Here is a 20,223-nt window from a genome sequence, read left to right as displayed (position 1 = left end):
ACCACGATACCTTGTACTGTAGTACGAGTGGTAGAACCTTCCTGCTGGCTCCACCCAGCAGTCGGGGCATAAAATTCTGTGTTTCAACCACAGCTGCTGGGGTAACTACTTGTTCATTAAAGCCTTCAATTGGACTACAATCTCACTTCAGTAGTGATTGATTATCAAAAGGACTAAATTGCTTACTACTGCTCCTAATCCCCATGGTCCCATGTAACTAGAGCCAAAATGTTGGAATTCTATGAAACTATCAAATATCAGATACTTGATTTAAAAACATTTAGCTACACTGAATCCCGATTGCAGGAGGCCAATAAGCTACTATGAAAGGGCATCTTTGAATACATGGATGTGAACAGAACAGACTACAGAAGTGCAGAAGATTTTACTTTAGATGTTAGTTATAATCACCTCATGAGACCTGAAGGGCCCGTTCCTGTGTTGCACTTTAACCCCATGTCACCCACCTAACTTTGGCACGAGCATGGCCAGCCTAACTGACACCTTGTGCAAACAGACAATTATCCAAGGTTGAAATTTAACCCAGCTCCCTGACACTGAGGCAGTGCTAACCACTTCACTGTGCTGCCTTCATTGACCAGAGAGAGTTATAATTCCTGAAGAATGTAGCCATGGGTGATCATGGACTACATGTTTCCAAATATTACTGGCTGTTGTATTGGTTCCTGAAGGGAGATGTCAAAAGATACAGGCTAGTGACCTGAAAGACTGGCCAAAAACACCAATATATCCCAAGTTCTCGCCCAGTGAGTTCATGGCTACTCAAGTTATATTGCCCCTTTAACTGTCTAAAATCTGTTAGCCTTCGTATTCATACTTACCCATCCACCAGTAGGCTCCATTGCACCTCATGGTCAGGGGCAGGAACAGGAGTTGCCCAGCAGTCATGCAGCCTCAGGACAATCATTGGGTCAGTGCGATCCAGGACACGAACCTCCACAAACACTGGTTCCTGAAGGATTCTCCGAATGGGGTAGTCACTATCCACATACCAGGAACTGTAATCACCACCTGAGGGGCAGACACAAGAACCAGTCACTCCCTGTATGGATACATCCCCACTGCTTCCATAAACCATTACCCAGGCCAGCTCTACCTTTTGCTATTCGCAATTCCAGTTCCAGAATCCCATCTTCAGAAGCAGGAGGTGGAGGAGAAACAGTGTAAACTGTGACATTGATCTGCAAGCCAGTCTCTTGACTTCCTGTGTACTTGCACTGGACATGCAGGCTGCAGAGAGACAGAAGTAGTTGGAGCTTCATTTAGCCACACGTCCCCTCCCAATACCAACATCTCCCACCATCCCCCTACCCGAAGGTGCTGTCCCGGGTTATTGAACCCAGCTTCCCAGTCTGAATCATCCTCTTCCCAAAGACATCTGTTTCATATATCAAGGATCCATCTTCCTCCTGCAATGAGGCTGTTTTAATAAGAAGCTGACTCATTTAGTGGGAAAATGCTTTGACCCTTCAATACTCACCCGCTTGCTGGAGCCACAAGAGGTAATTGGAAAGTGGAAAGTCACAAATTGGGCAGTGGTTAGTTTAGGCTTGCACTCAGCCTCTTGTCCATCCTTCACATACAGAGATGACAGGTCGAGGGCAGGACGGGTCAGGTTGCTGGATATCACGATGAGGAACTGACCATCAGCTGTGCACACTGTAAAGAGAGAAAATCATTGCCACTGCTCCTATTGGTGGTCAGGGACCCCAGATCAAAAATCCATAAACAGCTCTTCAATTGGTGGAGCAAGGATGCATTTTTGACAAACCACAGGAAAGTCAGCATGGAGTTGAGCGATGCCGGGAACTAAACACCCCATCCCAAAGACAGGCAAGAGGATTGACAACTCCCAATTATTGAATTGGAAGAGTCTGAAACAATCCATTCCAAGGCAGTAACTCAACTGAACCACTTGCATAGTGAGGTGACGTACCACAAGCCAATACCAGCTCCACCTGCTCAGATTATAGTCACTAGTGTTAATATCCACTGCTTCCACCACCCTTGTGGACAGAGTGCTCCAGATCTCTCTCACCTCTTCAGAATTTTTTTTTCTTTCAATTTAGGGTACCCAACTCTTTCTCTCCCTCCTCCCCTCCCCCCCCCCCCCCCCCAAATTAAGGGACAATTTAATGTAGCCAATTCACCTATCCTGCACATCTTGTTTGTGTGGGTTTCACCCCACAACCCAAAGGAAAGAATGGCAAACCCCACAGGAGTGACCCAGGTCAGGGATCAAACCAGGGGCCTTGGCACCACAAGTCAGCAGTGCAAACCACGGTTTGGAAATAGGAACGGGGAGGGAAAAAAAAGCATTAACACAATTGGAAAAACAATTTACTTCCTCAGGATGGGGTGGCATTATTGCACAGTTGTCTGCATGTTCACCTCAGGTCTGCACAAGTTTCCTCCCTTGTCCAAAGACGTGTACGTCAGGTGGATTGGCCAAGTTAAATTGTCCTTTAGTGTCCAAAGGGGTTGCTGAGTTACAGGGATAAGAGTGGAGCTGTGGGCTTAAGTACAGTGGTCTTTCCAAGGGCCAGTGCAGACTGGGCTGAATGGCCACCAACTTTACTGTAAATTCTAGGATTACAGTCCTGCCAAACAGCTAGCCATCAAATGTGACATGTCACCATTTGGTCACACTGCATGGAATATGTCAGCAAGGAACTGGTCATTTCACCTCCCAGATACTGGTCACAGCTGAGAACTACTGCATGCAAATTGAGAAAAAGGATCTGGTAGTTGTCTTTGCCAAAGACTTTCCACCAACATGTTTCATGGTAGCACTGCTGCCACACATCACCAGGTACATGGGTTCAGTTCCAGTGTCAGGTGGCTCTGTGCAGCTCATATAGAATCAAAAAGATAGGCAGAATAAAGGGGATCAGGGAGCATGGGCTTAGGTAGGGTGCACTTTCAGAGGGTCAGTGCCAACTCAACTCCTTTACTGTAGAGATTCTGATACAACCACTTACAGCACAAAAAGCACAATCCCTTGCTCCAGATCTTATTCAGTGTTCCCAGTCCTTGCCAGCCAGTGGGACAAGTTTGCTCTTCTCCTCATCAGGGACCATCAATCATGTACACCTGAAATCTCCATCAATGATTCATTATCCAACACAGAGACAGCATCCACCACATTCCTTTCATCTACCTGCATAACAGGTTTTGCTTTTTAAAAAAACATCAGCTCTCCTCAACTCCAACCAAAAAAAGCTTTCATGTAGGATTTCAACTTGACAAGTCAAACTGACAAGAATTATATTCCAATTTGAAACCTTCACCATATCTAGACATGGAAAGATAATATCCAAGCCCTTTCACCATCTGCATGGGTACTTACCTGGGCTGCAAGCCACCAACAGCAGTGACCAATCTACTCCAAGCAGAGCCACTCTTTCAATTGTCACACCATCCACTGCATTAGATTCCTCAATGGAAGGATTCTAGTCTTACCCTGTACCTTGTCCCCAAAAAACACTCCTGTAGACACATGGCCTAATTGACACATTTCCCAGCAAAATCCCTTTCCTGGTTGGGCTACAAACATTCTGGTCAAGAAAGGTCCCCTGAACACATTTCAGAAATCCCTCTCCCTCAGTTTTTGCACCTGTCTCACTGAAAACCTACAGAAAACTCCCAAAATGCACAACAGAGCAAACTAAAAATCTCAGGTTTGACTAAACTATCCCATTAGGATTTCTCTTCAATAAGGGGTCAATCATTTAGACCATTGAAAAAATTCCCCAAATTAACCTCATTTGTTTATCTCTTCTTGTGATTCTCAAACACACGTAACACAGCCTCAGCTGCCTTCAATATGATAACGGAATTCCTGGCGTTGGGAAGGTTAAACCCATCCCCACAACCCAGTTAGTTCATTCAATCCAGCTGAGGAATTCCCTCCATTCCTATTCTCCATTACACAGTGAGACAGCAACAAATCGCGGGAACAGATCCTGATTTGCCAAGTTGGATTTTCTCTCTTCACTAGTCTCCCCCCTAGACTGGGGAGAGGGTTTGGTACCTGGACTCTTTCTCAGATTGTAGAAACAGGGATGGTGACTGGAGCTCTGCGGGTCAAAGCAGCAACCCTGGCGGCTGCACTCGGTACTGCTGACCCCGGAGTGACCGCACTCAAATCTCCAGCCTGGCTCTGGGACACAAACATCATTCCCGAGGAGTGGCGGCTGGGCTGAGAGTAAGGAGCCGGCCAGGAGGCAGAGAGACCAAACACCCAGCCAACGTCCCATCCTGGTTACTGAATCAGGATAATGACTTTCCCAAACACCAGCCCGTTTTATAGCCGGGAACACCCTCCAATCCCATTCCCACGGGTTTCTCGGGAATGTATTCAGCATCTTTAATGAGCTCAAACTGTCAGCCTGTCTCCATTCCTGGTCCAAATGGAACTTTCACAAACTGGCACACTCAATTCTGTTCCAGGAGAGAAAGTTTAGCTGGATTGGAAAGTAAGATATAGGTAATTATATACTGTCATCACCATCTCCCTATAGTACAGGGTAGGGTCCCCAACCCTCCAGGATTGGCCTGGAATCTCCAGGAATTCAGGATCAATCTCCAGGACAATGCGCTGTACGACTCTGGAGAAAAATCACTGCGATATTTTTGATACTTTGCGAATTTTTTGGAACATTTTTGTTCAAGATATTGGTGTACAAAATATCGAAAGATTTGGGGGAATATTTAGTTCGTTAAAAAGTAAATGTTACAAATGGACAAGGCAAACTAAAGGACTAAACTACAGTGGTGCAGTTACATAAAGAAAGCCACGTAGGTATTGAACAATAATCAAAGAGAAAATGCTGGAAAATCTCAGCAGGTCTGGCAGCATCTGTAGGGAAAGTAAAGAGCTAACGTTTGGAGTCCAGATGACCTTTTGTCAAAGCAGTCGAACAGTGTGTTCAGCGGTGTTGAACAGTAAACACGTGGAGATGCAGGTGTTTGACTGGGGAGGGCACAGTCAGGTGACTGACCTGGTGAAGGAGCTATGCTCCAAAAGCTAGTGATTCCAAATAAACCTGTTGGACTTTAACCTGGTGTAAGACTTCTTACTGAACAGTAAACAGGCAGCAAGAACACAAGGTCAGCAGCAGATCGCAGCAACATGCCTGCAATATCCTCATCAAGGTGTCCATTCGGGCCATTCAGCCATGTTCTCCCCCTCCTTTGCAGTTCCCAGCAATAGAGTCACACGATGCAGGGTGCGCTGGAGAGATCGGATACCCTAGCCTCTGTACCAACGTCAGTGACAAGACATCACACAGCCTCTATTCCACCGCAGTCAGCAACAAACGAACAAACCCTTGACCTCCCGGCCATGGACATTGGACAGGCAACAGTATAATAAGGACAGCAGCACTCGACAAAACCACTCGTCCCACTCCCCGCAATCGCGTCAGTCCAACCCATTATCGGCATCAGGTCAGTCCACCTGACACGACCCTCACTCCAGGCCATGGCAACAGAACAGGTGACAATAAACACACACACGGTCTGCAGGTGCCAGTGGCCATCAATGGGTGTGGGCAGCAGTCACCACTCACAGTTCCCTCCAAACGTACGGATGGTCACCAAGCAAACAAAAGGAAAGGGAATGGGGGACAAAACGAAGAAAGGGTGGGGGGAGAGGCTATTTGACTGACAGTCACAATTGTGTAATGACTCTTTTAGCTTTCCAATTGGTGGCCATTCGTCACACAGATGGGTGTGTTGGCCAATGAGCAGCTGGAGCTTGGGGGAAGGTCGTGTGAGAAACCAGGAATATATTTAATCACAGTTTGCAATGCTACAAAGGAATCATAGAATTCCTACAGTGCAGAAAGACACCATTCGACCCATAAAGTCTGAATTGCCATATACCCGTAACTTAACCTGTCCATCTCTGGACACCAAGAAAAAATTTATCATGGCCAGTCCCCCAATATTTGGACTGTGGGAAGAAACCGAAGCACCCAGGGGAAACCCACACAGACACGGGGAGAACTGGCAATCTCCACACAGATCTATCAAATCTCATCCCAACCTTCCTTTCTCCAAGGAAAGCAGTCCCAAACTTTCAGATCTATCATCATAGCTACAGTTGTTATATCCCTGAATTAATTCTTATGAATCTCCTCTATCCAATGCCTTCCCATCCTTCCTCAACCAGAACTGGATGGGGAACTCCAGATGGGGCCGAACTAGTGTCTTATACAAGTTCAGCATTACCTCCTTATTCATAAACTCAATGCCGCATTAATAAAGCCTCAAATTCTATATGCTTCATGAACGTCTCTCTCAACCTGCCCTGCATCTTCAATGCCTTATGTACATTTACACTGAGGTCCTCCTGTTCGTGCACCCCGTTTAGCGTATCAACCTTTATTTATACTCTCTCTCCATATTCTTCCTGCCAAAATGCATCACCTCTGACTTCCCTACATTGAACGTCATCTGCCACTTGTCTGCCCAATCCACCAACATGTCCATGTCCTTTTGATATTCAAGACTATCCTCATCACAGTTGACAATGTTTCCAATCGTTGTATCATCAGGAAATTTTGAAATCGTGCCTTGAACACCACAGTCTAGGAGAGTCATTAATATATAATCAGGAAAAACAAGGATCCCAACATTGATCCCTGAGGAACTTCACCACAAACCTTCCTCAAATCTGAAAAACAATCATTTATCACTACTCTCTGTTTCCTGTCACTGGGCTAATTTCTTATCCAAGTGCCTACTTTCCCTTTGGCTAGAATTCTGCTCACAAGTCGGTTCTGTGGCACTGTTTCAGAGCGTTTTGTAAATCTATTTACATCACGTCAAAAATATTACTTGTATCAACCTTCTCAAAAAACTCCAGCAAGTTAGTTAAACATGATTTTCCTTAAAGTGATCCATGCTCTGTTTCTTTAATTATCCTAACCTGGTCTCAGTGACCATTGATTTTATTTTGAGTTTCAGTATCCAGAAGTTTCCCTACCACTGAAGTCAAACTGACTGGTTTGTTGTTATCCTTGCACCTTTTTTTAAACAAGGCTGTAACATTCACAACTCTCCGGATCTCTGGCACCATCCCTGTGACTTAGGAAGACTGGAAGATATCATTAGTGCCCCTGCAATTTCCACTCTCATTTCCCTCAGTATCCTTGGCTGCATCTCATGCACTTCTGGGATCTTATCTACTTTAAGTAAAGAAAGCTTTTTATACATATATTTTGTTAGAGTTTTATTCATTTTACAAATAACGCGACAAACTTTCAAACATACACCGGCACAGTACAGAACAAGCACTTCGACTCTATGCATCCTTCCTGTTTATTCCCTGATTTCCCCTTTCATTTTGCCATTATTATTTTGATCCAAGGATGATTAATGAACATGCAACTTTAAGTCAAGCAGAAGAATGCAGACGTTACAGGTGGGAGCACTCTGCTAGATTGATCAGGAAGAGCTTCAGACCTGTCGGTGGAGAGAGAGAGATGGGGTCGGACTCGGTTTGATTGGTTGCTGGCGGCCAATGAATTGACCCAAAAGGCGCACTCTGCACAGTAACAGGTGATGATTGGATCCTATCCCAATGAAATGGTTTTCTGAGTCCCAAGGAGTTTCAGTTTGATCCTGGTAGTACGAGACAAGGACTTGCTACTCTCTCTCTCTCTCCTCCGTGTTTTCTGTGAGTGCTGTATTTCTGAAGCTACAGAGGCATGAATGAAACCACAATAAAAACAACAAACTGAAAGCAAAGTATGAAGACGAGGGAGGTGCTGCAGACAACCAGCTCAATCAAAGACTCTTTTTCCTTTTACTTATGACTTTTATCCCTTTCCACTCCTCTGTGTTTGTCTGTTGTGTGTGTGTGTGTATATATAGAGGGTGGGGGGAAGCTAAAATGGGGAATTAGAAGTTACCTAATTATTTCTTTTAATATAAATTTAGAGTAGCCAATTATTTTTTTCCAATTAGGAAACCAAGGGGCTGGTTAAGCACACTGGGCTAAATCGCTGGCTTTTAAAGCAGACCAAGGCAGGCCAGCAGCACAGTTCAATTCCTGTACCAGCCTCCCTGAACAGGCGCAGGAATGTGGTGACTAGGGGCTTTTCACAGTAACTTCATTTGAAGCTACTTGTGACAATAAGCGATTTTCATTTCATTTCATTTAAGGAGCAATTTATGATGGCCAATCCACCTCACCTGCACAGCTTTCAGTTGTAAGGGTGAAACCCACGCAGACACGGGGAGAATGTTCAAGGAGTTCGATAATAATTAACCTATTGTATTTGCTATATATTTCATTCCAGTTCTTGTTATAAATAAACAGTAATTGTGTTTACACTTACAAACCCGGTGACTGTAATTATTGGCTAGCCAAAGCTCAAAGACTTCAGATACTTCTCGAAGAATTAATGGTTAATTCACTTGTGTTGTGTCTCCGGGTCAAGTGGGGCTGGAATTGACTGTGTACTAGCCCAGCTTGTCATAACACTGCATGCATAAAACAGAAAAAGGCAGGAGAATGCCACAACATTGGTTCATAAACTTTGTGCCTTTAACTATATAACAGACCAGCAGGGCAGCATGGTGGCACAGTGGTTAGCATTGCTGCCTACAGCGCTGAGGACTCGGGTTCAAATCCCAACCCTGGGTCACTGTCTGTGTGGAGTTTGCACATTCTCCCCGTGTTTGCGTGGGTTTCACCCCCACAACCCAAAAGATGTGCAGGATAGGTGGATTGCCCATGCTAAATTGCCCCTTAATTGGAACAAATAATTGGGTACTCTAAATTTATTTTTAAAAACTATGTAACAGACCAGAGAATAAGGGGGAAGAGGTTAAACAATGTAGATAAAGTACAAGATGTACACCTTTACATAGAGCAAATTCACAATGGTACTGCATTACTTATGGAAAAATTTGTAGGAGCAGGTCACATATAGTCAAGCCTTTAAATTTGAGATACAGGTCCTGCACTTTTCAGAATGTATCTGGTTTGGAACAGAGTATGGAAGTCAGCAACTCCCTAGGAATACACTCCATAATTATTCAATGCCAAATTTTAATTGTAGGATACATGTCACGAATCCAGGAATAAAGGATATTTTTCCATCCTGAAAACGTTAGGATGCTATAAAGTCTTTTTTTCATTAACGTCAATCAATACCCGAACATTGGTGTGGAGATGCCGCGTTGGACTGGGGTGGGCACAGTAAGAAGTCTTACAGCACCAGGTTAAAGTTCAACAGGTTTGTTTCGAACCACTAGCTTTCGGAGCAATTTCGGCGGGATTTCTGCCATTGCGGTGGTCTCGTGGACAGGTCATGGCAGATCGGTGGCCTCGTGGCAGGAGACATCCGGAGGAAGCATGATAACTGGCGGAGCAATGCGATCAGGTGGTGGGCGGGGAACTCTCCGCAGCGCCCTCCTGTTGCACCGGAGAATGGAGCTGTTAGCCATTTGAACAATGAAGGACCTTGGGGCGGCCTTCCTGACAACAACAGCTGGGGATGACCAACATCCCTCAGACAACTGGACGCGAACAACATCTGCTGAAGCCAGCGCAGGCAGATCCGTGGCATGAGCATCATACGTGATCTTCTGCTGGTCCCTGGATCGCTGCACTTTTTGCAGCACCATGAGGTGGCCAAGATCTGGAATATGGATGGCTGGAACAGTCGTCCTCAGGTTGCGGTTCATGAGCAGCTGCACCGGAGACAAACCAGTCGACAGAGGGGCTGCTCTGTAGGCCAGCAGCGCCAAGTTGAAACCAGAAGCATGAGTCTGCAGCCTTGCACAACAGCCGCTTGACAATATGGACCCCTTTCTCGGCCTTCCCGTTTGGTTGCGGGTAATGGAGACTGCAGGTGATGTGACTGAAGTTGTAGGATCGTGCAAAGTCGGACCACTCTTGGCTATAGAAACATGGACCATTGTCACTCATTACAGTGAGTGGTATCCCGTGCCTGGCAAACATCTCTTTACAGGCTTTGATGACTGACTTGGACGTGAGGTCCGACAGTTTCACCACTTCTGGGTAACTGGAGAAGTAGTCGACCAAGAGAATGTAGTCACTCCCAATGGCGTGAAAGAGGTCTATCCCCACTTTAGACCACGGAGAGGTCACAATCTCGTTCTGTTGTAGTGTTTTCTTGGGCTGAGCCGGTTGAAACTTCTGGCAGGTTGTGCAGTTGAGGACCGTGTCAGCAATGTCCTGGTTGATGCCAGGCCAGTAAACTGCCTGCCGAGCTCTGCGTCATCATTTCTCAACCCCCAGGTGACCCTCATGGATCTGTCCGAGCACCATAGCTTGCATACTTTGAGGAATGACGATCCTGTCTAGTTTAAGAAGGATTCCCTCAACAACCGTTAACTCATCCTTAACGTTAAAGAACTGGGGACATTGCCCCCCTTGCCAGCCATGGGCGAGGTGTTGCATCACGCGCTGCAGTCGAGGATCTTTGACAGTTTCTTCGCGTATTTGGACCACTCGTTCATCAGTGGCTGGGAGGTTGCTGGCACACAACTGCACCTGTGCCTCTATGTGGCAGATGAAGTCGCCCTGTTCACACAGCGTGGTGACGGATCGGGATAGGGCATCCGCGATGATCAGCTCCTTACCCGATGTGTAGACGAGTTCGAAGTCATATCGGCGGAGACGAAGAAGAATTCGCTGTAGCCGAGGTGTCATGTCATTTAAATCCTTCTGGATTATGTGGACTAAAGGTCTGTGGTCTGTCTCCACCGTGAACTTTGGCAGGCCGTATACATAGTCATAAAACTTGACTATTCCTGTCAGGAGACCCAAGCACTCCTTTTCGATCTGGGCATACCGTTGTTCGGTTGGCGTCATGGTCCTGGAGGCATATGCTACTGGAGCCCAGGACGCGGACTCATCTCGACGGAGGAGCACCGCATAAATGCTGGCCTGGCTTGCGTCAGTAGATATCTTGGTGTCCTTGTTTGGGTCAAAGAACGCCAGTACTGGGGCTGTGGTGAGCTTCGCCTTCAGCTCAAGCCACTCCTTTTCATGTCCGGGCAGCCAGTGGAACACTGTTGACTTCTTTACGAGATGACGGAGGGCCGTGGTGTGGACTGCTATATTGGGAATGAATTTCCCAAGAAAATTTACCTACCCGAGGAAGCGGAGGACTTCCTTCTTGCCCTCCGGGGTCTTCATGGCGTTGATCAACAGCACCTTGTCGGCGTCAGGTTGCACACCCTGCTGTGAAATGTTGTCACCCAGAAACTTGATAGCGGATCGACCAAATGAGCATTTGGCCCTGTTGGGCTGGAGGCCATTTTCATGAATCCGCTGGAAGACCTGTTTGAGGTGAGCAATGTGATCCTCGGGCGTTGTGGACCAGATGATCACTTCGACCACATAGACTCGCACCCCCTCGATGCCCTTCATCATTTGCTCCATAATGCGATTAAATACTTCGGAAGCTGATATGATACCGAAAGGCATGCGGTTGTAGCAATAGCGACCGAACGGACTGTTAAACGTGCACAGCTTCCGACTGGACACGTCCAGCTGTATTTGCCAGAAGCCACGGGAGGCGCCCAGCTTGGTGAAGAATTTGGCATGAGCCATCTTACTGGTTAACTCTTCACGCCTCGGGATCGGGTAGTGCTCTCGCATGATGTTGCGGTTCAGGTCTTTGGGATCAATGCAAATGCGGACTTCACCTGAGGGTTTTTTTACGCAGACCATGGAGCTGACCCAGTCTGTTGGCTCCGTGACCTTTGAGATGATGCCCTGGTCTTGGAGGTCTTGTAGCTGCTATTTCAGATGATCCTTGAGAGGAGCTGGCACCCGGTGTGGTGCATGGATCACTGGGGTGGCGTTCGACTTGAGCAATATCTTGTAGCGATATGGGAGCATGCCCATTCCATCAAACACGTTGTGGTATTGCGTGATAATGTCGTCAATTTCGTCCTGGAGATTCACATCGGGCAAGGCAGTCGCCGGTGTCGAGGACATGGTGTGGACTCGCTGGACCAGATTCAGGAGCTTGCAGGCGCGAGCACCGAGCAGGGACGCCCTGTCAGGCCGGACGATCTCGAATCGTAATGTTGCCTTGATTGCCTTGTGAGATACCCCTAGCTGACACGATCCACTGGCAGCTATGGCATTGCCATTGTAGTCAAGGAGCTGGCAGGCTGGTGGAAGAATGCTTGTTTGGTCACAGATGCTGTCGAGATGTGACTGTGATATGAGGTTCGCAGACACGGCGGTATCCAGTTTAAATCGGATGCGAGCCTGGTTGACTGTGAGGACAGCACACCACTCGTCGTCAGGATCCACACTGTGGATCGAAAGGCGGGTTGCAGGTGTGGTGGAGACCAGCTCACGTGTCGTTATGATGCCCACCCGATATGGAGACTCGAGGCAGTCAGCATTGGGGTCTGTTGGGCTGTCGGGATCAGAACCCTGCATGCCTTGTTGTACGCAGCGGACACTTCTGCGCAGCATCTGGGATCGCTGGCTGATGATCGGTGGAGCGGACCTGCAGAAGGCCGTGTAATGGCCAGGCTTCCCACACTGTAGACATCGCCATCCTTTGGCTGGACCATTGCCACTTTAAATGGGCGGAGCCACAATTCGGACACGTCATGACGCTTACGTCAGTGCGTTCCGTGCGCCATCGCGCATGCGCAGTGCGGTCGGCCAACGTACGCACCTGTGCATTAGGGATTTCGGCCTCGTCGTCCACCCGGTTGTGGCACACATGGGTAGGGACCTGGGAAATGCAGGCAAAATGGCCACTCCCCTCGATGCTCAAGCCTCGCATTTTTGCAATGGCCTGCACCCGTTCTGCCAGTTTTGCAGTTTCTGCCGCCCTGATGTGGGAGTAACGATTCTTGGCATGCTCATGGACAACCTACATCTCGATAGCGACGGAGAGGGTCAATTGTTTGATTTTGAGGAGCTGCTGCCACAGGGAGTCGGACTGGACCCCGAAAACGATCTGATCCCGGATCATGGAATCAGCCATCAAGTCATTATTACATGACTGCGCTAGGATGCGGTGATGGGTCAGGAAGGACTGAAAAGGTTCATCCTTAACCTGAAGCCTCTGTTGGAAAATGTACTGTTCAAAGCTCTCATTCACCTCTTTGTCGTAGTGGCTGTCGAATTTTAGCAGAACTGTCTTGAACTTCGTCTTGTCTTCGCCATCGGCAAACGTAAGTGAGTTGTTGATATGGATGGCTTGATCCCCCACAGTCGACAGGAATAGCGTGATCTTCCTGGCATCCGATGCTGCCTCGAGGTCGGGGTCCTCAATATACAGGAGGACATTTGCTTGAAGACTTTCCAATTGGCGCGAGGTTGCCGGAGATGCGGAGCTGCAGAGGAGGCTGGATGTTTTCCATTTTGCTGGATGGCTGCTTGCTGGTCGTTGCAGATTCACTTGAGCTAGGTTTGTTAGGATTAATAGCACTTTGGTACCATGATGTGTTAGGCAGGTTGGTTCAACGTTGACTGCAACTGTATGCAGTGAAGCTAGAAACAGACGTCTGACACAGGAGATGATCCAACACTGTCTTATTTAACTAGTGGACTGCTGTACATATTCAGCTGTGGGTTGACACTCTACTAATCTAACTGATGACCTCTTACTAGCTTGAGCAGACTTACTAGCTACCGCATGGTGATAGTGCTCACTAGCTTGTGCACTCTGACTGTCTCAGTAGCTGGGTCCTGAGAGAGGAAGAGTCTTAATGCCCTGTGGCCTTTATAGTGGTGGTATCCTGTCTGGTGATTGGTTGTTCTGTGTTGTGTGTTCATTGGTCATCCTGTGTGTCAATCACTGCCTGTCTGCATCTCATTATATACATGAGTGGATATTATGACAACTGTGATGTGCAAACACTGCAATATTTTGAATGGAGTCTCCTTCATTCTATTACGTACCAACGTTTTATTGGCATATTTCCATATACTCCCCCAGGTCTCCTCATCAGTATTCACTGTGATGTCTTTCTCCCAAGACCACAGGATTTCCCAATATACTCACACCGGAACTAGATACAAAGTGTCTCAAAACCTGCTAATTAACTGTTTGTGTTCATTAAAAATCAGGATTTTTTTCAACCAAGGAGATCGAACATCAGGAAAGTCTTATTTAGGATAAAGTCTCTAAATTTCACATATTTAAAAAAGGAGTGCATTTGGATATCAAATTGCTGCAATAGCTGCTCAAAAGAGAACAACTGGCATAGCCTCAGATTTCATAAAATTCATTTTGTAACCAGAGAAAATACTAAATCTATCCACTACATCAATAATAACAGGAACTGAAACTTGGATACAAACAACAGCACATATTCCACATAAAGTGTGACCTCAAGTTCCTTCCCTCCACTGTGTAGCCAGTAAATAGAACAGAGAGCATACAGTGCAGAAGGAGGCCATTCGGCCTATCGAGTCTGCACCGAACCACTTCAACCCTCACTTCCACCCTATCCCCGTAACCAAATAACCCCATCTAAAATTTTCTCATCACTAAGGGCACTTTATCATGTCCAATCCACCTAACCTGCACATCTTTGGACTGTGGGAGGAAACCGAAAAACCCGGAGGAAACCCATGCAGACACGGGGAGAACGTGCAGACTCCGTACAGGCAGTGATCCAGCAGGGAATCGAACCTGGGATCCTGGCGCTGTGAAGCCACAGTGCTAATCATTTGTGCTACCGTGCTGCCAAACGGAAGGATCCTGTCAGATAGCCTCCACCAAAGGCTCTCGTTACTGCAAACAATAATGGGGATAAAGGGATCCCATCCCCCCTCAGCACATGTGAGGACCGGTAAGGCTGACCCGACGGCGATACCATCATCTCCATCAGGAGGTTTACTCCTTAGAAAAGAGGAGAAAAGATAAGCCTAAAAGAGAATGGGAACCAAATGCACCTCCCGCATTTTGACCCTGCCCATGAAGACCTAAACCTCTTACCCACCTCCTGGCAAGGGCGCCACTCATATTTATCATGATTAAAGTAAGGATACCAATTAACCAGTATTACCATCATAAACATACAGATAAGCAGAAGAAAAGATGGATATCTAACACGCAGCCCAACTACCCCCATTTACACAGCGGTAGGAGGAGAATGCTGAAGGGTGTCTTCCATTCAAATAATGGGGGTCCCTGAGATTCTTTAGGATTAGATATTAAATTTGGTGCTCAATTATTAACACATCCCAACAGATATGATAAGTGGCAAGATATGATAAGACAAGAGGCATTATCACAGGGAGAGAGTCCAGATATTTCAATGAGCTACAGACTGTTACTCCAAATTATTGCCTTCCATGGACTTCACAAATCCAAGGCATCAGGCAGATTATCGAATATCTTTGCAACGTTATCAGATATAATCCTCAATGTTGCAGGATAAAGCAGGGCATAATTCACTCCAGCCACCTTAAGCTGTTTTCTAACTTCGGCAAAGTCTCCCTGCTTTTGTTGCCTCGCCACCAAGAAATCCTGGAAAAACAAGACCATTGTCCCCTCGTGCAGCCACTTCCCACCACAAACTTGTCACCTCCAGCACCCTCTGCTGATCCATGAAGTTGTTGTGGTGATATGTATCACTGTAAATACACAAGGGGATAATGTAAATACACTACAACTAAGCAAACACTAGAGGGAGCATCAGAGACGTCATGATATGCAGACATACAGCTAATGAACACAGAGAATAGGACACGACCAATGGGCAGTCAAGACACCCAGAGGTGACACTACCACAAGGGGGCATTACACAACCCATATATAAGGACAGGGCACACATGCTCTGTCTCTTTTCCACAGGCGATACTGAGAGAGTAGGACAGGGGCAGATCAGAAGCATCACACCCACCTTAGAGCAGACTGGTTAGTTAGACTGAGTTACTATAGCAAGATTAGCAGGAGAGTCGAACTCATAGAGAACTGGGCTAATGGTTCAATAAATCACATTGAACTTACTTCAAAGTCCTGAGTATCTTTTGGTCAAAGCTGCATCGAGTTGCAGCCTACGTTATCCCAGAGTACATGACACAACAGTTGTGAAAGTGAATAATTACAGGCCAGAGGCATTGACTGGCATAGATAAGGATCAGATATACATATACATTGCGCATCTCAAAGAATCCATGATTCATGTAACAGAGATACTGCCAGACCTGTGAAATGTGCCCAGTATTTTTTGTTTTTATTTCAGTGTCTGCAGTGTTTTGGATTCAGCCTTACCCATGATATCTGCTCCTCCCATCCTTCCTCATCTCACTCCATCAATATATCCTTCAATTCCTTCCACCTTCATTTTTTTAAAGGTATCTGTTTCCTGAGGTTTTATATTTTAACAAACAACGCAACAAAACGACAAGAACGAGACAGCACAGTTCGCAATTGCCATGAGAGTTCAGGATAAATCTCTGGCTCCATGGTCCGGTGAGCACCAATATACATCTCCCCCAACTCCAGCAGCACCAGAGGCACCATTGACACACTGCAACCTCCTCCCCTCAGATACCAGGCCCGTCTGTACACCTGCATGAACCAATCACGGATTCTTTATATGCACCCAAAAAAATAGAAAAAAAGAAAAAGGGGGCAGCAGGGTAGCATAGTGGTTAGCATAAATGCTTCACAGCTCCAGGGTCCCAGGTTCGATTCCCGGCTGGGTCACTGTCTGTGTGGAGTCTGCTCGTCCTCCCCCTGTGTGCGTGGGTTTCCTCCGGGTGCTCCGGTTTCCTCCCACAGTCCAAAGATGTGCGGGTTAGGTGGATTGGCCATGCTAAATTGCCCGTAGTGTCCTAATAAAAGTAAGGTTAAGGGGGAGGTTGTTGGGTTACGGGTATAGGGTGGATACGTGGGTTTGAGTAGGGTGATCATGGCTCGGCACAACATTGAGGGCCGAAGGGCCTGTTCTGTGCTGTACTGTTCTATGTTCTATGTCCTATAATGAAAATACGTGAGAATCCCAGTTCTAAAAGGATTTTGCACATATAACACACACCGCAACATCACCCCAGTCTCAGGCCCAGAACAGACAAACATTGTTCCACATATTTATACAGAGAGGCCCAGTAGCTATATATTTGGATTATGATCAATGCCTCCCAAAAAACCATCGAGACATGCAAGCAAAGAGAGAGAAAAAGAGAGGGAGAACTACCAGGAGTGGATCACAGGATAAAAGAGGATCAGTACCCATAGCAGGGTATCGACCACAGTACAGTACTGGCTCAACCCCAGGCCCTCGTGCACAGAAGATTCCATAAATCAAGGATATTCAAACACCTCCAATACAATCCCAGCTTCTCAGGACGTCCCTAATAGGCGCTTTCGAGAAAGGACATCGCAAGTTCCAGGGGGCAACTGGATGCTGATCACAGCACCAGACCTGATAGAGCCCAAATTACAGTCAATACACCCAGGACCTCCAGCACACAGCAAAACCTACACCCAGGCAGCCCTGAACCTCACCAACCACACCCAACCGCACCATACCAACCTCTAAGGGAGGAACGTCCAAAGTGACCGAGGAATATTAACCACCTCTCCTCGCTGCGCACCATCAAAAAATGGAAAATAAGGGAAGCGACAGCGCTGCCTCAACAGAGACACAAAACTGTATCCACATGGAAACCCCACCCACAACAAGGATATTCAGCAAACCACCAGATTAGACACTTGGAAGACGGCGCCTAACTCCCCCATCGAACCTACCCCCACACGAGGGAAGGGCGCCAACAATGTGGAGACATAGCAAACAGTCTCTCTCTTCAACAACTCTGACAAGGATTGACCAAACCCACCAGGGCGTGCGCCACCACTGAATTCCACCTCTTCTAATAGACCTAAAAAAGGACAAATGTTTTCAAAACCTCAAGAAAGAACCAGAAGGAACCCAGTCCTCCCAGGATACAGCGGGCACTACTTTATGGCCACGCTGCACCTATGCTGCGCGCCAAGACGCAGGATAGCCGATAGAAGCTGAAGCCTGGGGGGGGGGGAGACGCGTTGAGCCCCGGCGAGCCCCGGTCCCTCCCATAGTGTGTTGGGGCTTGGAATATAGAGCGTCGCGTCAGGGGCCTCCATGATCGGGACGTGATTTGAAAATAGTGCCCCGACCTCCCGCTACATTGAGGAGTTCCACGAAGCAGAGCTCCTTATTGCACAAAACAGGGCTAAGTGCGGCCTCAGCCACGCATTCCCTGCTGAGACCCCGGGAAACATGAGGCTAAATGTGCTGAGACCCCGGGAAACATGAGGCTAAATGTGCTGAGGCCCCGGGAAACATGTGGCTAAATGTGCTGAGGCCCCGGGAACCATGTGGCTAAATGTGCCGAGACCCCGGGAACCATGTGGCTAAATGTGCCGAGGCCCCGGGAACCATGTGGCTAAATGTGCTGAGGCCCGGGAAACATGAGGCTAAATGTGCTGAGGCCCCGGGAAACATGTGGCTAAATGTGCTGAGGCCCCGGGAAACATGTGGCTAAATGTGCCGAGACCCAGGGAAACATGTGGCTAAATGTGCTCGCTACGAGACTTTGTTCCCTTTTTGTAAAATCGCGCCCATAATCTGCTTGGGCCTTCGAATAAGATGGGTAAAGTCATAAAACGCAAAATAAAAACCTGATATGATTAGCTTTAACTAACTTGGGTAGCACAGTGGCTATCACTGTGGCTTCACAGCGCCAGGGTCCCAGGTTCGATTCCCTGCTGGGTTACTGTCTGTGCGGAGTCTGCACGTCTCCCCGTGTCTGCAATGGTTTCCTCCGGGTGCTCCGGTTTCCTCCCACAGTCCAAAGATGTGCAGGTTAGGTGGAGTGGCCATGATAAATTGCCCTTAGTGTCCAAAAGGTTTAGATAGGATTATTGGGTTCTGGGGATTGGCTAGAAGTGAGGGCTTTAGTGGGTTGGTACAGACTCGATGGGCCAAATGGCCTCCTTCTGCACTGTATGGTCAATGTTCTATGTTCTAACTGGGGAGCTATCCTCAAACTCAGTGAGGATTTAACTAACCCGACCACCTAACTCCACAGCAACCAACCACCCATCACCCTGCCGTGGCTCCACTTAACTACATTATAAACGAGATAAGACTTGTCCAAAATGCACTCTCTTCCCACAACCACAAGAAATACAGCACTTAATTTGAAAAAGAAGTAAAACTGAGCACAGACCACATTTCACATGGTCAACTCAATATGGAATTTGCTAGAATAGGATAACAGGCGACTCTCGACCTCGTGCTCACACCTCGCACAACCTTGCAGAAGAAAAGACAACAACAAATAATCAGCAGCGTAATCACAAGGGAGTAACATCCAGGATTATTGAAGAATTACAGGATGATTACACCAACTATGTTACTCAAAAAAGCCCAAATCGTGACAGGATCATCAAACCCTCCTCGGATCTCGAGAAAATTCTGACAAATGAAGCCCCTTCATTTCCACCATGCTGTCACCCTGACGCCCAAGGACCCAGAACGTAGGCCCCAGCCAGGGGGAAATGGCTCAACATGATCAGCCACCTCCAACCTCTCCACGGCGAGCATTGAGAATAGGATAATAAGAGGCCAGTGGTCAGAGTGCCCAACTGACCCCAGGCCTCAATATGTAGTTCTCCGTCAAACCTGACATTCCCAGCCTCCAGATCAAGATCACTAAAGTATGGCAGCCAATTTTCCCTGAATAATGCTGTGTGACCATTGGTGTGGGAGGTACCTGAGGCTGCTGTTTCATTGGTTAAGCCTACCTGCTGGTTCCGCCCAGTAAGGCGGAGTATTGTGAAGGGTAGGTCGTGCCTCACAAACCTAATTGAGTTCTTCGAGAAGGTGACCAAACAGGTGGATGAGGGTAAAGCAGTTGATGTGGTGTATATGGATTTTACTAAAGCGTTTGATAAGGTTCCCCATGGTAGGTATTGCAGAAAATACAGAGGCATAGGATTCAGGGTGATTTAGCAGTTTAGATCAGAAATTGGCTAGCTGATAGAAGACAAAGGGTGGTGGTTGATGGAAAATGTTCTGACTGGTGTCCAGTTATTAGTGGTGTACGACGAGGATCTGTTTTGGGGCCGCTGCTGTTTGTCATTTTTATAAATGACCTGGAGGAGGGCGTAGAAGGATGGGTGAGTAAATATGAAGATGACACTAAAGTCGGTGGAGTTGTGGACAGTGCAGAAGAAT

The 20,223-nt window shown here is 47.1% G+C and overlaps 1 protein-coding gene across 1 annotated transcript in view; it reads right to left on the bottom strand.

Moving 5' to 3' along the window:
- Positions 1–4,283, bottom strand: part of LOC119952922 (zona pellucida sperm-binding protein 4-like) — a 40,962-nt gene extending 36,679 nt beyond the window's left edge. Inside the window, exons 1-5 of the mRNA XM_038776553.1 lie at positions 4,055–4,283; positions 1,502–1,680; positions 1,333–1,430; positions 1,118–1,251; positions 843–1,032 (exon numbers count right to left, since the gene is read on the bottom strand). Of these exons, the coding sequence (XP_038632481.1) occupies positions 843–1,032; positions 1,118–1,251; positions 1,333–1,430; positions 1,502–1,680; positions 4,055–4,280 (827 nt within the window). The 5' untranslated portion in view covers positions 4,281–4,283. The remainder of the gene's footprint in view (positions 1–842; positions 1,033–1,117; positions 1,252–1,332; positions 1,431–1,501; positions 1,681–4,054) is intronic.
- Between the last annotated feature and the right edge of the window lie 15,940 nt (positions 4,284–20,223).

Source organism: Scyliorhinus canicula, chromosome 18 (genome assembly GCF_902713615.1).
Source record: "Scyliorhinus canicula chromosome 18, sScyCan1.1, whole genome shotgun sequence".
In the NCBI taxonomy this organism is placed as follows: domain Eukaryota; kingdom Metazoa; phylum Chordata; class Chondrichthyes; order Carcharhiniformes; family Scyliorhinidae; genus Scyliorhinus; species Scyliorhinus canicula.
The sequence above is the reverse complement of the archived record's forward strand: the minus strand, read 5'-3'. Positions and strand labels throughout refer to the sequence as shown.